The sequence below is a fragment of the Ambystoma mexicanum genome, chromosome 5q (genome assembly GCF_040938575.1).
Source record: "Ambystoma mexicanum isolate Mex_15411 chromosome 5q, UKY_AmexF1_1, whole genome shotgun sequence".
Classification (NCBI taxonomy): Eukaryota; Metazoa; Chordata; class Amphibia; order Caudata; family Ambystomatidae; genus Ambystoma; species Ambystoma mexicanum.
Window position 1 is genome coordinate 516,912,126 of NC_090933.1, and position 19,380 is coordinate 516,931,505.

General features: G+C 44.9%; 1 protein-coding gene across 20 annotated transcripts in view; it reads left to right on the plus strand.

Annotated features, from left to right (window-relative positions):
- Positions 1-19,380, plus strand: part of DTNA (dystrobrevin alpha) — a 742,978-nt gene that overhangs the window by 403,256 nt on the left and 320,342 nt on the right. For all 20 annotated transcript variants that reach the window (XM_069621000.1, XM_069620998.1, XM_069620999.1 and 17 more), the window contains exons 9-10: positions 4,712-4,836; positions 13,808-13,891. In XM_069621000.1, coding sequence (XP_069477101.1) covers positions 4,712-4,836; positions 13,808-13,891 — 209 coding nt within the window. The remainder of the gene's footprint in view (positions 1-4,711; positions 4,837-13,807; positions 13,892-19,380) is intronic.

Consider the following 19,380-nt stretch of genomic DNA (forward strand, 5'->3'; position numbering starts at 1 on the left):
GAAGAAAACCAAAGGGTTTGGTGAGTCAAATATGTGTTTATACCCAGCTTTGGGGAGGAGATGAAAGGAAATGGGAAGAGAATTTCTTTAGGGAGAATGTGAAGCACCCGTCTCCTGGGTGATGGATGAGGAGATAATGTAGTGTTATGCAAACAGGAACCGAGAGAGACACTGCATGACTAAGGCATGGGACAGTTCTTTTAATGCTAGGTTTGGATCTTAACGTGCCAGACGTTTACACATAATTGAGCATTTTCCAAAGGGAACTCCTTTCTCTCCCATCCTCTCCTTCCCTCCTCTTACGCCTCCTCGGGTGTTCTCAGGCTACTCAGAGCTTCGAAACGATCATTTGATGCTGTTTAACACTACAAAAACTAGGAATAAAATAGGTATTGGTATTAATGACAGGACCTTAACTGTCTGTTTGATTTTGACAGCATCCTTTTAAAAATGGAGAGAAATTAGATAAGAAAGGGGGATTTGACCATTAGAAATGCTGTTTGCAAAGTTTTCCTTTTCTGTTTATTGCACCGGTGAGCATGTAGTAAAACGATTTCTTTGGAAAGACTCTTGTTCTCCTAAACCGGTTTATGCGCACAGCAGCCAAGGAACCTTGCAGGCCAGCTCCTTTCTGCTCGCACAACATCAGCTTGGCTTGTGCAAAACCCCAGGTGACGCCTGTGCGGGGAACAGCACTAAAGTGATCAGTCCTACCTGCCCCTGGCCTCTCCCAGGGTAGTTTGGTTTCATGTTGCCATCGTCATCTTCACAGGTCTGCCGCGGATCCCATGCTGCCTAGTGGCAGGGTAACCAACTAATTCTCAAAAATCCCAAAGCAAGTGATGAGCAGTACCAGACACACACCTCCTCCTCTCATGTCCTTGTGGGCACCTCCCCACTTCTTACAGCTGAAAACTGAAAGCACCCAGAAGCATAACGATCGATTGGGCAGGAGTTCAGGGAACATTGCAAGCCAGAAAAATAATACAAATGTCCCCATCGAGGTTACATTTTCTTACTGTTACAATAGACCCTGTCATAGTACCCACCCAAGTGGTCCTAAATTACAAAGGAGGTGGATACAGCCCATTTCACTGCCAGTTCCAAGTGTACATTTTGTGACGAGCATACTGAATACACGTGGTGTTTTCTGAACGAGCAAGTAGGGTATTGTCCAAGGAACTTCCTTGCAAATATTCATTATAGATTGCCTGCGATCGGTACTCTTTGAATGAACATGAACTGCAGCCGGCGGATTCAGTCAGTAGAGTGCACAAGAAAATCTCCCAGGCTATGTGGGCTCAACTTATTTTGTAAGAAAAGGTACATGAATACAGAGAACTACTTGCACTTGTTAAAATAATGAATTGCTTGTAAAAGTAGGGCAGGAGTTAATTAATACCTGTAGCAGATATGAGAGCCACAAGGAAGGCCATTTCATGTTGCTGCATTTGTACAATGCTTTTGCAAACCACTGCACGGAGTTACAAGACAATTAAAGAAAGTGGCATTGGGCACCACACCCTAATGGGGAGATCAGATTATCTGAACACTCAAACTAATAATACATGTATAAGGAGCACTGCAGTACCCCAGTAGGCACAACTGGGTATACACAAACGCCAACCTGGGATTAAAGCATTTTCACTTTAATACTGCATGCTCACAGCAATGGTGCAACAAACGCACTGTCTATCAAAAACCGAAGGAAAAGCTCATGAGGCATTCATATGCAAAACAGATATTTATAATCACAAATGCATACGTGCAATAAAAAACAGAGGCGAGCTGAAGTTTTCGGATAACAAGATATCCTTCATCAGGGCGCATCTGGAAGGATACATTTTGAAATAAAGGAAAGAAAAACAAGGACATAAATAAAACTGCATCTATTTCAACTTAGAACATAAATAATTGGATCATTGACAATAAATGTTTGAGGCAGCAACACGATGGACCACCACCTATGGGTGTTTGGATGAAAGATGCAGGAATCAGACCAAACTACACCAGGTAAGTAGATTCAAGGGAACAGATGCCAAATGCCCAACAGGACTGTGTGTGCCAATTAAAGACCAGATTTAGATCCCAAGGATGAGGACGGTATTTCATAAAATGATAGAAATGCAAATATTGTGTGAGAGGTCTTGGTGGCAGGGTGTTCAAGGTAAATGATCTTCAAGAGAATTGCTAAAGGCTTCTTTGACCAAAGCATGAGCCTTGCACAAGTCTGTTTGATTGCCAGAAAGAGCAAGTGAGGACGTAACCTTACCCGCTAACGCCCTTATGGAGTGGATGGCCTTTTCCAGCAGAACCAAAGCCACTCGGGCCAAGATGGTGAACCAGAAAATGAAGAGTTCCTAGCAGCAAACCTGATTTGACAGTTTTCGCCCAATGTGAAGGTGTACATGAGCCAATTGCTCAAGAGCAAACACATTCATAGATGTGATAAAAGGGCAGATGGGAATACCTTTCTGTCTTGTGCTCTGCAAGAGGGGAGCCCTGCACCTATTCCATGAAAAGAAGTTTCAAAGTTCCCAAGCCTCTGTAGTCATGTGAGGGCTTTGAGTATTGCCCAGTTATTGTGTGAGGGGTGAATATCCTCAGCACCGCACAGAGGCAACACCCTGGCCTTCCTAATGTGTCCAGAAGAAAGAAATGCAATTGGTAGCCCTTACAATTCCCTTTGCCCAATTTGCACTTGGTGTCAAAAAGATTTAGGGAGAAAAGCCAATTTGTTGACTTTTTCCCAACATTTCACAGTACTCATAACCCATAAATGAGGGTGCATAGCACAGGCCACTGAGCCTGTCTGTCTTCCTTTTTGGTTAACGGACAATGGGCTGCAATGAGGAATGTAATGTTTGATCTAGGATACACGCAAATAGTTCCAGGACCAGCAACACAGTGGCAGAGTACTGGTTTTACTCGTTTTCCTGATCTATCTAAAGCACTGCCTCAGCATCATCAGCCTGGAGATGAACAGTCTTACTTCATAGAAACAGCAGGAACGAAGCGAGTCCTGGGAAAATCACATTGATCCTTAAGTAGGTGGGTGATTTCCAAGATCCAACCTTTTCTCCTTAGATCTTTTTTTGCTGATTCAGAATTAAATGAGACATGCATAGTCAGATACTCCGACACTATCTCCAAAACCCATTACAGGCCCCAGAATAATCCAGATCCTTTTTCAAAAGGAGTTATTGCTGCCCTATTGCTCTAATAATGATCACTGAGGAGGGATGTAAACTAGATTACAGGCTAGATTACAATGACTGATCGCACTGCAGTGTTTGAAGTGCAGGCAACAGTCGTTGAAGATGCCATTGGGAGCAAGTGTGTTGGGGGGTTGGGGGGGTGCAGTTTTAATTTCCTTACTTTCCATTCTTTCCATGTGACAGAAGATAGCACTCAGGCAGTGGGATATGCTTTACATGGCATTCTCAGAAGGTTGTAGATATGCTTAAGTCTTCCTTTGCAGTTCATAGACTGTGTGAATGAGGGACGTCCTTTGCAAAGCCGAGTGAAAGAGCATGCAGTGCTGGGACTAGTGGCTGGAGCAGCAGCTAGAGTGCCACCAAGCAGGTTCCAGTCTGCCCCTGTTGACCTGAATCCAGAAGCTAGGCTAGCATGCTGGGTATACCAAGGGGGGAGGGGTAGTCGCACCTACTGACACAAAGGTGTGGTTAAAGCTCTGCTCACCATTTTTTCTTTCCTGGCGATTTGAGAAGCAGGTATCGGTGTCGCCTGACCGCTGCACAAAGGAAAAACAACGTTGAATATCAGACAGAAATTTTAATGACTTAGTACCTGAGAAACCTTAAGCCCTAATTAATATAATCCTCAAGCCCTATGTTGTGCCTGAATTTAAAGAGCCCTTTTCTAGCAAAATAGTTTGACTTTTATTTTCCTAGTCATCCAGAGTGCTTTAGATAGGTTGAGTGGTCTTGGATACGACTCTTCTCCCAATGGCTCTTTGTTATGGCCACCAGTTGGCAGACTCCTATCTGTACTATATGCCATCTAATTAGTCACTGTATAGATCAGTCATCCTCCATAAATAGTGCTTCCAACTAAGGTGTCTGCTAAGTGAACTAAAACCAAATTGCAGACATACGTAGTAGACTTAAATCTGGGGCCTGGGGATGGTATATTCACTCATTGAAAAGGCTGCGGGTGAAACCGTTCCTGCTTTGCGCCCATTTTAGATCACTGCCCACATTGTCCGGTTGGTACACGGTGGTCGAGCAACACCACATGGACGTTACTTATCTAACATGTGATAAGGAGGTAGCAGATCACTTTTGATGGCAATGCCGAACCACGCCTGGGGTTACTTTTGACCACGTACAGAGGGGATGAGGCTGGTAGTTTGGTCGAGAGTGCTCCCTGTGGCAGCAAGCTCAAAATTGATTTTGTGTAGTGAGTCTCCTTCTGTAATGTCAGTCAAATTAAAAACTGTGGAATCGAATGTAGCCCTGAACAATTGCCATTGTTTTACTCAGCTTATTACACTAAACCTGGGAAGGTGAGATTTGCTCTCTTTACATAAACTTGTGGGGTCACAGAAATGATCTGGAGTCAGTTAACCAAGCATGCTGATGTAAGAGTACCGCACCTCTTTGTTTTGTCGCTTCCTGTCACTGAATTGTGGTTACTATGTGCCTTGTATTCCTGTCCAGATTATCTCTACCTTCCTTGTTCCTCCCAGAAATCGCCTGCTAAGAAATTAACTAATGCACTTAGCAAGTCTTTAAGCTGTGCTTCCAGCCGTGAACCTTTGCACCCAATGTTCCCCGACCAGCCCGAGAAACCTCTAAACCTGGCTCACATTGTGTAAGTATCAGATGAGTGCTGTCCCTGTTCAGAAAATAACTTTTTTCTTTTGCTGCATTGCAGTTAATTGTTTTAGGAGGGATTATCAATGACAGTGGGAACCACAAGTCATGCTTGGTTTGTTATGTTCTATAGTTAACGCGCTGCCTCTCGCAAGCATGTAACTTTTTCTGCCCACGGATATACAGAACAGGTGAAGGATTCAAGGATGTGCCCAAATCATTCTCACCTGGAGTGTGATAATATTGTATCATTCTAGTGCTCGATGGTCCCAGTGTGTTTACCAGTTATTTAAGGCAAGACACTGGATGCACTCTCAACCTTCTATTCAAAGACAGCGTGATGGACTGAATAGCTCACCATTGCGCTGTACGATCTAGTTCACGAGTACTCTCTATCAGCGATGTGCACTGATCATATGGCTCACGAAACGTGGCTAAGCGCCTTTCCAAACCATAACAATAGCCTCACGCTAGCTCACAGTAAGCGACCAGAAACATACTGCACTCCCCAACATTGGCTTCTACCACACCACAGACATGATGGTGCCCCTGCCCTACATCCCACTTCGAAGGCTAAAGTACCGTACAGCTGGAAAACTGTCTCAACCACTCTCTCAAAAGGGAAGGCTGAGCGGTTGGCTCAGCAATTGAAAAAGACGACTCTGGCTGAAAATCATGTGTCAATCTATAAACCCCACCCATTCAGACCCAACAGGGAATGAATCCCAAGTGCCTTCACACAAACCCAATAATCTGCGATGAAATTAAACCAAATAGAAGTTGCCCCTCTGAAAAAACAATACACAGAAAAAGGTCCGCGTACCGGCCTTGCCTTCTTTCACAGATGCCTGAAAACCACCAGTATGGACATCTGCAAAGATCTTCACCCAGCAAGCACGTAGGCATCAGAATCCTTGGACTGCACAGACCACTTGTCGCCACCCATAACTCATCCCATTTGACAGACATTTAAAGCCCTCATAAAGCAGCCCGTAAATGAATCATCATCACAACCTTGAAAGCCAGGCTACACGTGACCCATCACCAAAACCCCCATGGCCTAGAACATATAAAGTTAACCTTCAAACAATAAACCCAACTGGAAGCGTTGACGGTCACCAAATGATGTCTTCTGGATGCTGCACTCAGGATGACTATGCAACCATTTCTAAAGTTCTGCACAGAGTGAAGAGGGTCGCCTTGATTCCTCCCGCGCTGATTCGTTTCCTGATGGGTCTACTGAGAAACTGCAAGTTAGTCATCACCACGCCCTTGATAACCCCTAACATGGATGTGATGATTTTCCCCAGGCTAAGCAAATATTGGTTGGACAAAGCACCCCACCTTCGAAGTGTTCATTTTGTGAATCTCTTATTTTGGAAATCTCTTATTTTGGACATTTTTCAAACCCTATCAGGGAGGGTGGTAAGAGACATCTATACGAGCCATTTCTATAATTTGTTTGGTTTGTTTGGTTTGGTTAGGAACGGCCTGTTCCTAAAGTTGACTTTCTGTTTGCATTTTCCTCTGCAATCATTGGCCAAAGTTTGCCAAGATCTATTGTCTAAATTTCCCTGACTAGTAACTTGGGTGACTGAACAGTGGCTCAAATGACTGCTAATTCATGTGTCTCCTGAATCGGCAAGCGCAACTGGACAGTGCTCATTCTCTTTAAACATGCAGTTTCATGATTGCCAAATGTGCCCTTGCTCCCTCTCCTGCTTTCTTTAAGCAAGCACAGCTGATGGTTTTCCTGTCTGTTGAGCTGGTGGGAATTACCATAGCAGTGCCTTGGCAGCTCCCGGCTCTTCTTGGCAGTAGGAATGTATAATGCAGAAGACAGTAAAGATTCTGTCTATTTTGTCTCTATTAAATGTATTAATGATCAAAGTGCTTTGCGCCATAACATATGGCAGGAGGGACTATGCAAATGAAAGGTAACATAACATGACCAGATGTAAACCTTAAAAGTACCAAAATGGAGATGGATGTACACAAAACATTTCTGATACATTGATGTTACGGAAGGGGCAGGCACCATCAACAGAACACCCATCAAGCTGCTCCATCTTCTTTCTACTGGTATGACCAGGACTAGGTTGGTAGAGTTCTTGTCCAACCCAGGTTACTGTCGGCTCCTTTCCAGACTCCTTTACGTAGTCTTTTCCCAACCCGATACTTACTGCATGCCAAGCGTGGGGATTCTCTACTTGGGTACTAGTTACTATTCATGGAGTCATTTGCATCTAAACTTTAGATAGTTTGGCCAAGTGTTCTTGAGCCAATAACTAGATAAACATAAATGTTCAGATTATATTTTCATTTTTAAAGCTTAATGTTTGTCTTTCACCAGGATTCTCTCACACTCTGAATTTCTAGTCCTTTACTGTCTCAGGTTGGGTTACCGATATCACATTCTTTCAATGGGGTTGGTCTTATGTCTTGTTTTCTTTCCACAGAGATCTCATTCCAAACGTCTTCCTATCCCAAGCTTTACATTCTTGCACCATTTGGTCTACTTTGCACTTGTCCAAGGGTAGCCGAAATATGGGGATTCTTGTTTTTCTTTCTTCTTGTAACTCTCCCCACACTTATTACTCGCTTGCTTTGGAATTTGTATTTCCATTTGGAAACCGATTCATGTCTCTCTGGGCTTTAGGACCTTTAACGGATCTCCAAGGCTTTTACTTACTGGGTCCTATGAATCGCAACCTGGTGCGACTGGTCAGAAGGGTGAGACGGAGTAGGGTTCACCATGATTTAACTGTACTTTATTCAAAATAAAGAGAAAAGGCTCAGCTTTCCCTAATCTAAGGGTTGCCCTGCCTAACAAACCTAAAACTATGGTGCTCGTCGTCAGAGTGGAAGTCCTCTTCTCGTCACTCAGGAGGCCGACGTCTCTGTCTCTGTAGAATCTGTTTGAAACTCCGGGGACTCACTCTAGGTTTGCCTAACTCCTCCCAATTTTGAAGTCAAACTTACACTCCCCCAACTTCCAGGAATACTCCTTTCTTTATGTTTAAGTGTGTCTCGGCCTAACTCCATTGGCCTTCCTCATCTGTAACAGGCAATTGCTCATTCACTCCCACTCCCTGATGTTTACTCATCCCAGTACCATATACACTTTCTTCAGGACAAGTACTGCAGTAGCACATATGGCAAGATTCTGGTGTTATTGCTATTTCTTTCTTTGTCTTTTGTGTGAGATAAAAAAGAGTTCCTTCTAGGAACGGCATTCCTTATCCGAAATAGGGGAGTCTCTCCCTGTGAGATCCCGCTTTCTGACAATCATAGGGAGAATATTGGATAGCAGGCTCAACTCCCTAGTCTCGATTTGACCGAATCCCACGATTCGTCACACTGGGTTGTTTGGTTTCAAATTTGCCATGTAGTGTTTTACTCTCTACCTCTGCACTTCTCTGGGTTAGGCTCCTGCGCTTTCAGCTTCATGGCACCTCTCTGGGGTTCAAATGGTTGCAGTTTCTCAGCAACCCCCTCCTAATCCCCAGGAATCCAGCTGCTTCTAAATCTCAGAACCTTTTAGGGTTTACACGCTTGCAGGTACTTACAACCTCTCATGGTGCAAGTGGTTTTGGCTTCTCAGCACCTTCCAAGGTGCTCTAAGCATCTCTGAAACTAACGTGCTCTTGGGCACGGGTCGCCACAGTGCCTCTGCAAGACTCCTTGTTACCAATCTGGACGACGACACTGAGTTTGTGAGGCTTATTTTGTAGATCTATCAGACCCCACCCTTAGTACATCTTCCTCAGTGGGACAGGTTATTGCTTGGTTCTTCTTTAGATATTTCCAAGGATTGCTTACTTTGAAATCAATCCATCTCCTGGTAGTCTGGGCTGCATTATTGCCACTGGAAGTTTGGAAAAATGCTATCGCCGTTTTGTTTCTCTCTTCACAGCTTCTCACTCCTCAGACCATGTGTGGCTATGGTGGTCTCCCGGTGCCACCCGCTCTATTCAGGGCAGAAGATCTGATCTTGGGATTGAGAGTCACCTTTACGGTGCAATGCAGCCCTTCTATCAGCGCGTCTCTTCTGTAGTGATACAATTGCTGCCTGCATCCACAGACCACGTGCAGCCTTCATCACAATAGTTTTCAACCGTATCTAATATTAACGTTAGCATTCCTTTACCCCTCGGGGTGCAGTCGCTTTGAAAATCGCACGACTGCCTATAGAAATGCCTCTTTTAGGCAGCTGGCCAACCTTACGGAGAGTCACATAAGTAGTGCCTCCTGCCATTTGACGCTGAACTTGACATACATACTTGAGAAGTACATCCCTGTTTAAAATGTAACATTCCTAAGTACGAAAGTAGATACTTAGATGCTGCACATCTGCAAAGCACTTGCATATTTTTGCTTGCAGGAGAGGTCTAAAGATGTTGCAGGCGTTACACCTGCAACCGGCACATCTGAATCTGAATCCTACTGTTGTGGTGGCTCTTAGGAATGGGTCTACAAGCAGTGGCTCTCAGTTTTGACTATGGCTCCCTTGATCCCTCACCATTGTCTATGCTGGCTAGGGCTGCTGGTACTTGGTGTCGAAAACATCTGGTGAGCCAAAGGTTGCAGATCCCCGCAAAGATGGGACTGTGAGAGTGCTAGCAACCCTTTAACCCCATAGTTGTGGCTCGTCACTGTGTGCGAGAGTTCAGGATTGCGTTCTGACCCAGTCGCCTCAAAGCTCATTTTTTATTTTCAGACACATAATCAAAGCGCTACTATTTTCGTCTATTTTCTGGCACATTGTGATCTTGAACACTTAGCTACCTGTGCAGTTCGCTATATAAAAATCTTGATGCTTGGATGGCTAGGTCAGTGGAACTGTTCAAGGAAGTGCAGCCTTCTTGGATAAGTGAGATTCGGTCTGTTGGCCGCACTGAAATCATTGCATTCATTTTGTTTGGTTTTTGTCCAACTTGTATTTTTTGGGTGGGTTTCTTCAAAATCGAACCAACAGCAAATATTTGTTGTGGTGCGGAGTGAATATTTTGCAGTTGTCACCACCTCTTCGTCTGTATATTGTCATAGTCTCTTCGGATGGCCCCGCCTGTCAATCAAAGCATCCACTGGACGGGATAGTGAGGCAATGTTAGGCGCTCAGAGGTCGATGCTCACAATAGCATTTGGTTGGCAATGGAAACCGACGAAAGCTAGAGGCACAATGTCCTGATGTGTGGGGAAATAGTTAATTGTAAAGGTAGTAGGAAGTAAAATTGTGATTAAATCATGCCAAGATTGACATCTTCCATTGGTGTATGTACCCATGTATGTTTATACAACATTGAGTAGCTTGGTTGGCGAATTGTATGTTTCCTGAAATGTTTTTAATAAGTTAGTGATCTAATGTATGGCATTTGATTGTGGCAGAAAGACATTCAGAAGGCCTGCATCATGGAGGACCATTTTCTGTGGCAAATTGCCTGTGAATGTATTTTCCCCGATACACTGGAGTGGGTAGCTTGAAAAAAGGCCTGAAGTTAATGACCTTGACTTTTTCTAGATTTTGAAATGAGCTCTGGTTTCCTTCCAGCTTGTTGCATAGTCCCATTTTGGTGTTTGGTACGTTCTAATTCAGGCCTATGTTTGAGCTATTATGTTTCAAAGTGCTGAAACCTCTCCAAAACAAAATCTCCTCCAAACACAAGCCACGCTTTAGCGGCTGCAGTGATGCAATGAATATGCTCCAGCACCGACATAAACCCAAGTCCGATTAGGCAGGAATTGCTGCATGACTGCAGAACCCGATTTTTAGTTTGTACCATCATCAGAGCCACATATAAGCTAAAACGATTGCATTAGAGTACGGATAGGGAGAAATGGCATATGAGGGACACAAGCCTAGGTCTCTGGTTATTTGCCCACCTATTCACTGCCCATGGCCATGCTAATCCCTATGGCCATTCCCACCCAGTTCCTCCCCGCCCAAAATACCTCATGGGAACTCTTTGAGCTTGCTTTAATCAAGCCTTACCATCAAATGTTGCACTTGAAGTGCCTGCCAGTGTTTTTTCAAAGCAGTCTTGTGAGAGTTAATGACTTAATTGGAGTTGTAAACACGTTAGTGGTGCAACAAAAATATCACAACCAAGTCTGGCTTGAGCCACACTATATGCACTCTGCGTATCCTGCACTGAAGTTCTATTAAAAACAACCGGTTTGGCTTGTGTATAGAAGTATTACCAGGCGTTGCTACTATCAATAGCCAGTAATACCTTATGGAAGTGCCTGGCAAGTGCCTTCACTTGCCTACATAAAAGCCCAAACAGTTGCAATTGCCAATACTTGTTTACTACAGACTTAGAACTCAAAAATGGTTTGCCCAACTGCTTCCAAAGAAAGCGGCTGGTTTCTGCGAAACCGACCAGATATCCCACTTTTTGGATGGGGGCCATTGGACATGCTGAAGGAACTTCAGTGCAGGCTGGTGATGAATTTAATGAAATTGTTTCTGTTTTATCGAATGTTCCTATAAGTTCCACCGTGGCTCTCTGAGTTAAGACTACACCGTCCCAGCAGAAATGTCGGTCCATGGCACTGAAATAACCAGCATGTCAGTCTTTGCTCTGTTTGACTCTGCGCTTGTATTGACTGTATTGTTTCTGTTTTGTTATTGCTGCAAAAGAGATACTTGGTAAGTACAGATCTTTCTGGCTTTTAGTCCCCCTCTCTGAATATTATCGATCTGGCCTTACACCCTCCTCCTTTCCCGCCCCCCCCCCCACCACACACGGCTGTGTCCGACTCATCATACCTTTTCTAAAGTTATCCTTTTCTTACAGTCCCCACCTTCTACTTTTGTGCAATTCTTCCACCAAATGAAACCCCTAAACTTTCATGTGAGTGTAGTGGGCGCCTTGCAGTGCTATTTAATAGGGTGATTGTTTATTAGCTAGCCTTCCTATCGAGAGTCAAGCTCACTAAGGTAATTGGAAATGTCGACCCCCAGACCACTGTAAAATGTCAATGAGCAATAGTCCCCAAGACCATAGTCACTTAGCACCTAAAACTGTGTTATCTGAATCTGTGTGGCGAGTCGGCCCGTTTCCCGCCTTTTCACGCTGAGACGAACATAAGGCAGATCAGGCAACTGTATATTGTGTAGTGGTCCCAACATAGGTATTCAGGGCGTTCGCGGGGACGGGGGGGGCGGGGGAGGTTGCTCAAAAGACATTCAGGGGGAACACGGCCCCTCTTCAGGTTTAAGAGCACTTCTGAAGTTCCACAAGTGGAAGTCAAACTTTGAGCACAATGCACTCTTTGGATGTTTTTGATTTCCAGGCGTCTATTTTTGGAGGGTTCCCAGTCTTTTTCTGGACTTAAGAACAGGATTAACTGAAGTATTGGTATAGGAGTGAGAAAGCTTCGTATTCCCAAGCGCCCACACACGTATGTTAATGGAGAGCAGCATTGGTGCGGTTGCCGCGGCCTTCAGCTAAGCTTCTTGTGCTGCTGTAAATTGGCAGATTCCGAGCTTCTTGCCGCCTTGTGAAGCGCTCTTGAGAACATTCTGCCCGCGTACATCGAGTACTACTGATTTCATGGGTCTGATTTCTAAAAGTAGGTATCTGACTTCAGAACTGTGCAAATCATCCCGTGCAAATCCTCATGGTTAGGGGTGCCCGAAATGTCCTGTGGCACAGAGCAGTTGGCAGGTTCCGCCCATGACACCACTCCATCAGTGGAGCGCAATTCCCGCCAGTTCCTCAATGGGCGATGCACCTTATTGCCATTTTTGGAGTGGAGACACATTTCAGTGCATTTGGATGCCGATACCATTTTAGTGCCATTTTCTTGCCAAAATACAGATTTTTCACACTGCGGGCAGAATGGTGGTGGGGGGAGAGGGTATTTCCCACAAATCCCCATTCTGCCTGCAGCGTGCACATCTGCAAGTTCGCCCCCACGCCTATTCATGACTTGTAAACCCTTACGAGGACAATTTATTAATATTTGCATCAAAGATATCTGTGATCCTCTTGCTGCTTCTGCAGGCACATCCCCAAATATGGAAAGGTATCCCCTGGTGGTAGATCTTTGGGCCTAGTGGTGCCCAAAGAGTGACATGAGGACTGACTGCCCTTGGAAGACACGCCTGCACTCCAAAATGTAGGAAAAGAGTTAGAAAGGTCCTGTTTTGCTAATGGGCGAACTCCAAACCAAAGCACAACACCAACAGGTCTGCATGCCCCTCATACGTGGAATTCCATAAATGAATAACCATTGGGCCTCCGTATAGCGCCAAGCCGAATGCGCTGCACCGAAGACCCCCCTCTCCTTGCTGTCGCCAAGTGTCTATTAGTATTAACATGTGCACATGACATGCAGTGGTATCTGTTGCTGGCGGTGTTTAGTCAAACTGGTGGAAAAAAATGATTCTTTTCAAGAACTCCATTTTTTTCACTAAATTACTGTGACGATCATGAAGAAATACGAGAAGGTCAGAGGTCAAAAGTTAAAATATAAAATCAAAAAAGCGGAAGGTACAGAATAGACGTGCAAAAAGAGAAATGGGAATGGGCAAGGACAGGGTGAAGGGTATGGTGGGACCTCAGCCCCTTTAATTTTAAAATTCAATTTACACCCCAAAACTGAATTGATGAAAGAAAAAGCATAGCGGTCAAGAAAACCATTTTCTTCAGTGTGCCAAAATGTCATAGCCGTCCTTCTGACCTGAAACTGTTGTTACTTTGTGCCCTCCCGCCAGTGTCCACTGTTTGCCTCTGGGCTGTATTGCGCCATCTGAGTAATGGCAAGGGTACTACATTATTGTTGCTGCTGCAGCAGCAGATCTATGGTATGAATCCAGCCAATCGCAGAACATGAATCTGTTAATACTCCATGATGCTTCAAGGCACCCCAATGATAATGTTAGATATGGACGTCCCAGATATGCAAAGATGGACCTTCTCATCCGATTTAGAATTGTTTTTTTTAATTTATTGTTTTAGGCCTCCCAGACCTGTAACCAGCATGAATGACACAATCTTCTCGCACTCCGTTCCCTCTTCAGGAAGTCCTTTCACAAACAAAAGGTGAGTGTTGTTTCTTCAGAATGCTAGAGCGGATTAGCTGTTCCTTTTGTCGACGTGCTCTTGTGTCTGGGTGAAACAACTTGGTCATTCTCGCATGGATATGTTCTAGAATCGGGCAGAGTTCAGTGGAGTCGCCCAGGGCTGGCCCGGGAACCAAAAGAGGCCCTGGAAATAATGTGCAAAGTGCCTCCATATTACACATGTTCAGCAAGTCCAACCCTTTTCCTTTGAGAAAATGTGGAATTAAAAAAATAAATTACCGCCCAAAAGATGGTGAGGGTGCAGAGGCCTACGGGGAAATCTCCAGACTTCCCTATAGTCCAGTCCACCCTAGGAGTTGCCTCTGGACCAGGCTGCCACAACTCTAGAGTGACCACACCTAAATCATGGATGTAGACTTTGGTGCGCAGTGGGCCCATACGTGTGAATGTATGTTGTATTGTGGTGGTGGATTTGGGGGCATGTGTTTTCATTGGCAGGTGAAATGGGTAGGCGCTGTACTCAGAGGCGTAGACAGGGTAGGGTCTGAGTGGGCAAGGCTCTCCCAAAATTGGCAAATGCCCACTCTGCAGCGCTGTGTGGGTATTTGCAGGTGTTAATGTCACTGCGGTGGGCCCAACTACCTTAGCTTCAGGCCCCACTTGCTAGACAATCCTGGCTACGCCTCTGGCTGTACTGTGTAATGGCATTGCCAGTCATCTCTGTTTGTGTGGAATGTGTTAGTTAAGCCGTTGTGCTGCGAAAGTGCTCTAATGTGAGGAAAATGCCAGAACTGTGCTGCCTTCCCACTAATCTGGTCTCTGTGAACCTCTTTAATAAAGGAATATGCTAAATGTGAAGACTGCTCTGTCCTATAACATAACTGCAGAAGGGCCCTGGGGGTAAACCAGGACATGCCTTTGGAGCAATACTCATTACGAGTTTCACAAAACCCACCAAATCCATTGTGATAAGTGGTGTTGGTGATGTTGGTTTACCAGGGATAGTACTTGACCTATTCTGTAAAAATCTGTTTCTTGAATAGATGATATCCTTGCTGTGGGTAGAAGGCCTATGGCCTGTTTAAAAAAAACCGGGTTGATTACTAGGCTCTTGTTTTATCCTGAAATGAAATGTCACCTTTGTTTACAGGAATGTCATTCATTGAACATAACTCTCTGCCCTTGGTGTGGCTTGAGAATCAAGTGATTGAGACTTGCATTTCATCCATGCAGATGATAGTTGATGGATTAAGAAAGCAGAGTGTGGGGTTTCCCAGTACCGCGCCATATCCCAAGAGTGGTCATCCTCAAATATTAGCATGCTGGATACGGTGCTGCTTAAGCGTCTTCCAAAGCAAAGGTCTATGGAGGGCAAACATGCAGCTTTTTACTCTTTCATGTATGCTGTCGCGTAGGCCATGTAGAGCCAATCTTTATCCTCCCCAACACTGTAAACCATGTTCTGTATTAGGCATAGGAAGAACCTCATTCTATATTCACCAGGGTCCAATGAGATACACATGACGTTGAGCCATTCAACAGTAGTGTGAACCTTTCATAATTCTAGAAAGAGCTTTCATCTGCTAATGGAAACGTGTGTTCTGGGGTTTATACCAGAGGTGTGAATTACCCACTCATTCTAGAAACTCCATGAGAAATGAGCAAAATGTTCATCTTTTCTTATTCGATGACCCCATTGTTTTTTTGCTCTCCTCAACCCCAGCACCCCACTACCCAGTTTGGCCATTCCCTGCCTCCCCTCCGTTTCCCTCCTCCCTTTTCCCCCTATATTCCCCACTTTTATTTGCCTTTTCATACCAACCATATGTATGAATGGTCGATAAGCAAAGTCATCAGAATGGTGTGGTCGAATTAGGATTCACATCTTAGGTTTGTTTTTCTGACTTCAAGCAGTGTTCTGCATCTAGATGCCTAATTGAGCACACATCATTTCTCAAAGTCCTTTCCATGTTTTTCTAAAGACTTGATTTTGACCTCTCCCACGCATTACGTTTCCTGCCATGAAAATGAGTTGATAGGTCTGCAAACAGCTCCTTAAGGTGTCAGCAATTCAAAGGCAACACTGATCCTCGCTGGCTCCCTTGGCGAGCCCATAGCTCAGTCACTGCAGCGCAGAGCTATGCTGATCTCTTGTAGTATAATGCTCAGCCTGACCCGAGCTATTTGTATGGAACTTTTGTCAAGTCACCCGAGTCCGCAGAAGCCACTGTGACGAATCCAAAGGCTTTTGTCCCTTTTTTCCTGTGGGGCGCCATCCCCGTTAAGGTTAGAGAGGTGAGCCCACTAAGCAAAACCCTGCATAGGGGTTTGGGAAAGCGATACCTCACTGGGAGCGATTCCCCTCGGGGGGAGGGGGGGCGGGGGGAACAAGGACTCCCATTCCCATGGGGAACTGCCTATAACAAAAGCATTATCGGCATACATGAGAATTCAAGAACTAACTGTGCTGCTTCTTTACCGCCTCTGCCCTTTTGGCAATGCAAGCTATGGGCTTCCCCTAATTGGTCTCCCGTAAAAGAGAAATGATGCCCTTGTTTCTTCTGTGCTGCTTCTGCACAGCCTCTTGGCTGTTGGCAATGCGGGTTATAGGTTTCCCCTAATTGGTGTCTCATAAAAGATGAATTACGCCCTGGTCACCTTTGTATTACTTTCTTTGTTCGGTATCTAAAATTATCATTGGTTATCAAATGGTCTTCTCGGAGCGCCCCGGGGTCACCTCTGGGTTTAGGTCAACTCACCGATCTGACTTGGTGCCTCTGCTTCTTGGTTAACTGAGGCAGCGGACCTCCCATGGTCTGCCCACTCTCCCGACAGCGTCTGCTTAGGTTTATAGTGATAATACCGAATTTTAAAATCTCGAAAAAAAATCTCGAAAAAAAAGGCCGAAAAAAAAAATATCGAATTTTGTTTTATGACGTTTTTTTTACGAAATGGGGGGGTTCCCCCCCAATCCCCCTTTTTTCTATTTTTTTTTATTTTAACCCTTTTTTGTACTTACCTGACCCCAAAAACACATAAATAAATAATTAGATATTTTTTTTCGAGATTTTTGTCATTCGGTATTATTTTTTCAGCCTTTTGACTGACCACCGTCTGCTTAACTTCAGTGGACTGCTTCTTTCTTCTCTGAAACTCTGGTGCTTCTCTGCTTCACCCCACCTCTCGCAGCGTCCTCCGACTGAGTGGGGGCACGTCTCCCCTTCCGCTGGCTTTCCTTTGACAATGGCGTTTCCCGATGCGAACACGCACAGTCTTACAGCTTCCCATTTCGCATTGACACCAGCTGGGCTTTCTGCTGCTTTCACTGCAACCTCAGCACCTCGGTCTGCTTCAGCTACGCTGTTCACACCTTCTCTCACACACCTTCTCTCAGCTGCATTCGTTTCGCCATTTAAATGTCCCGCGCAGGTGTTTTTCTTTACAACAACTAGACCGCTCATTCTTGCACCTGCCCTTTGGATGCTTACTAACTCCGAGCCCCTCTTCGCAGTGCCACGGGCATTCTGGATCTCAAAGTCTGAACTTCCAAGGTGCACACTTTGGTCTCATTAGATGACTTGTCACAACATTTTCTCTCTGTAGTTTCATGGGAGGGAATTGAACAATGGCAACAGGCTATTAGGTTTCTGGGAATCATAATTTTGTCCCCCTCAACAAAGGATGCATACCGCGTCCCTCCTAAAGGAGTCACCACTTCCCCCTGACAGCCATCTCCTCACATGTGATCCTCCCTCCTGACACCACTCCCAGGGTTAGGATCAGGTAGAGGTTGCCTTACCCTTGCCACATGGAAGGATATCTTAGGCTGGGGATCAGCGATGACTGCAGGATTCATCAGAGTGCAGAGTCGGTGAAGCAAAGGCAACTGAAGGCAAGCCTTAACTGGAAGCACGACCACACGTAGGATGGGGTGGGCCTGGTGCCCACAAACTGCCACCGAAATGAAGGACCGAGAGATGAGCGACTCCTCTGCTCTCAACGAGAGAGCCTAAGAGCGGAGAAGCACCCAAATGAGTTGAAGAGAAAGCCTGCTTGTATCCAGAATGAAAAACCTGCAAGCCCTGGGGAACGCCACTGCTTTCCAAGAGATGCTGTCTCACTGGAACAAAGCCAACAGAAAAAAAGGTATCTGGGTTGTTAAGGGCAGATTGAGGCAGAGAAAGGAAGAACAAAGGGGGAGGAATTCCTTCATAGGTTGCCATAAGACACTACTGGGGTCAGAGAGACCCAGAAAGAGAGCGGAGGGTTACGGGAGCCCAAGAAATCAAGATTGTCATTAACCAGACGGTTCAGAGGAACTCCCAGGAGCTAAGGGAGCCTCCTAACAAGAGGAGTTACCAATACCCTAGAGAGATAAGAGAGACATTGAGAAAGAGCAACACAAGGGGGCTAGACCAGCCCAATAAACACGGTGGAGAACAAATAGCAGGTAAGCGCAGACTCAGAAGACGTGAAACAAGGTCACTACAAGTTGTGGAGAGGGATCAGGGAAATATCCCTCCGCTTAAAAAAATCGAGACATTTTGTTTTTGTAGGGACTTAAGACTTTCTTTATGAATTTAAGGAAAGTTTGGAACTTTCAGGGACTGCCAAGACTTGTTAAAAAGAACCATGAATTGTGTTTTGTACAGACACTTATTGGACCCAGAACCATGAGAGGCTTCTGAGAAGCCTGAGGTAGAACACAGTGAAATCCCTCTGAGTAAAGGGCCCTCTGTCTAATTTTTCTTTTATATTTTTCTACGTGGTAGGGCCAGGTTAGCGGATAGGTTTGTACCAGGGACTGTTTTTCTTTTGACTATTGACGAGCACCTAGTTATAGTTTTGATAGGAAGGGAACTCCTTTTTAGCAATAGGGTGAGAAAGGCGTTTTCTTTTAAGTTAAATGAAGCCTCTTGGCAGAATGTACTCTGATGCAAGTCGTTCTTTTGGCTTGTGACTCCACCCAAAGCTTTTGCGACTCCCCCAGAGCTCGGCGGCCCGGTGATCACTGCAGCTGGACTGTGTTCCCAGATCGGGGAAACAACAATTTAGAGGTCATGGTGTCTCAGCAAGGCCTTTCACCTGAATCCATTTAGCCTTTTTCCTATTTTATTTTTTCATTTGAATACAGTGGCATTTCTAAAATAGTACTTGTGTTGACTAAGGAACCCCGCTCAGAGTGGCCTGAAATGTATTCGTTTAGCACTGTCTATGCAACTGAAGGTCTGAAGAGTGGTTGACCCCATCAACCTCATAACAATCTCTCAACCATCTTTACTATAATTTCTAAAATTTAGTTTATTTTGACAAAACAGCACCATTTCCTTTTCATAAACTGTCTTCGGAGAGAAAGCCCCACTCCCTTGAAATGGTTCTCTAAAACAACCTATTTTAAACCATAAGCTAGTCTTCACAAAGTGACTCCAGAAGCATGCTACCAACCCCACTCGTCTTCCAACCTACTGCCTTCTGCATGCTCCTTTTGGTGACAGAAGAGGAGGTCAT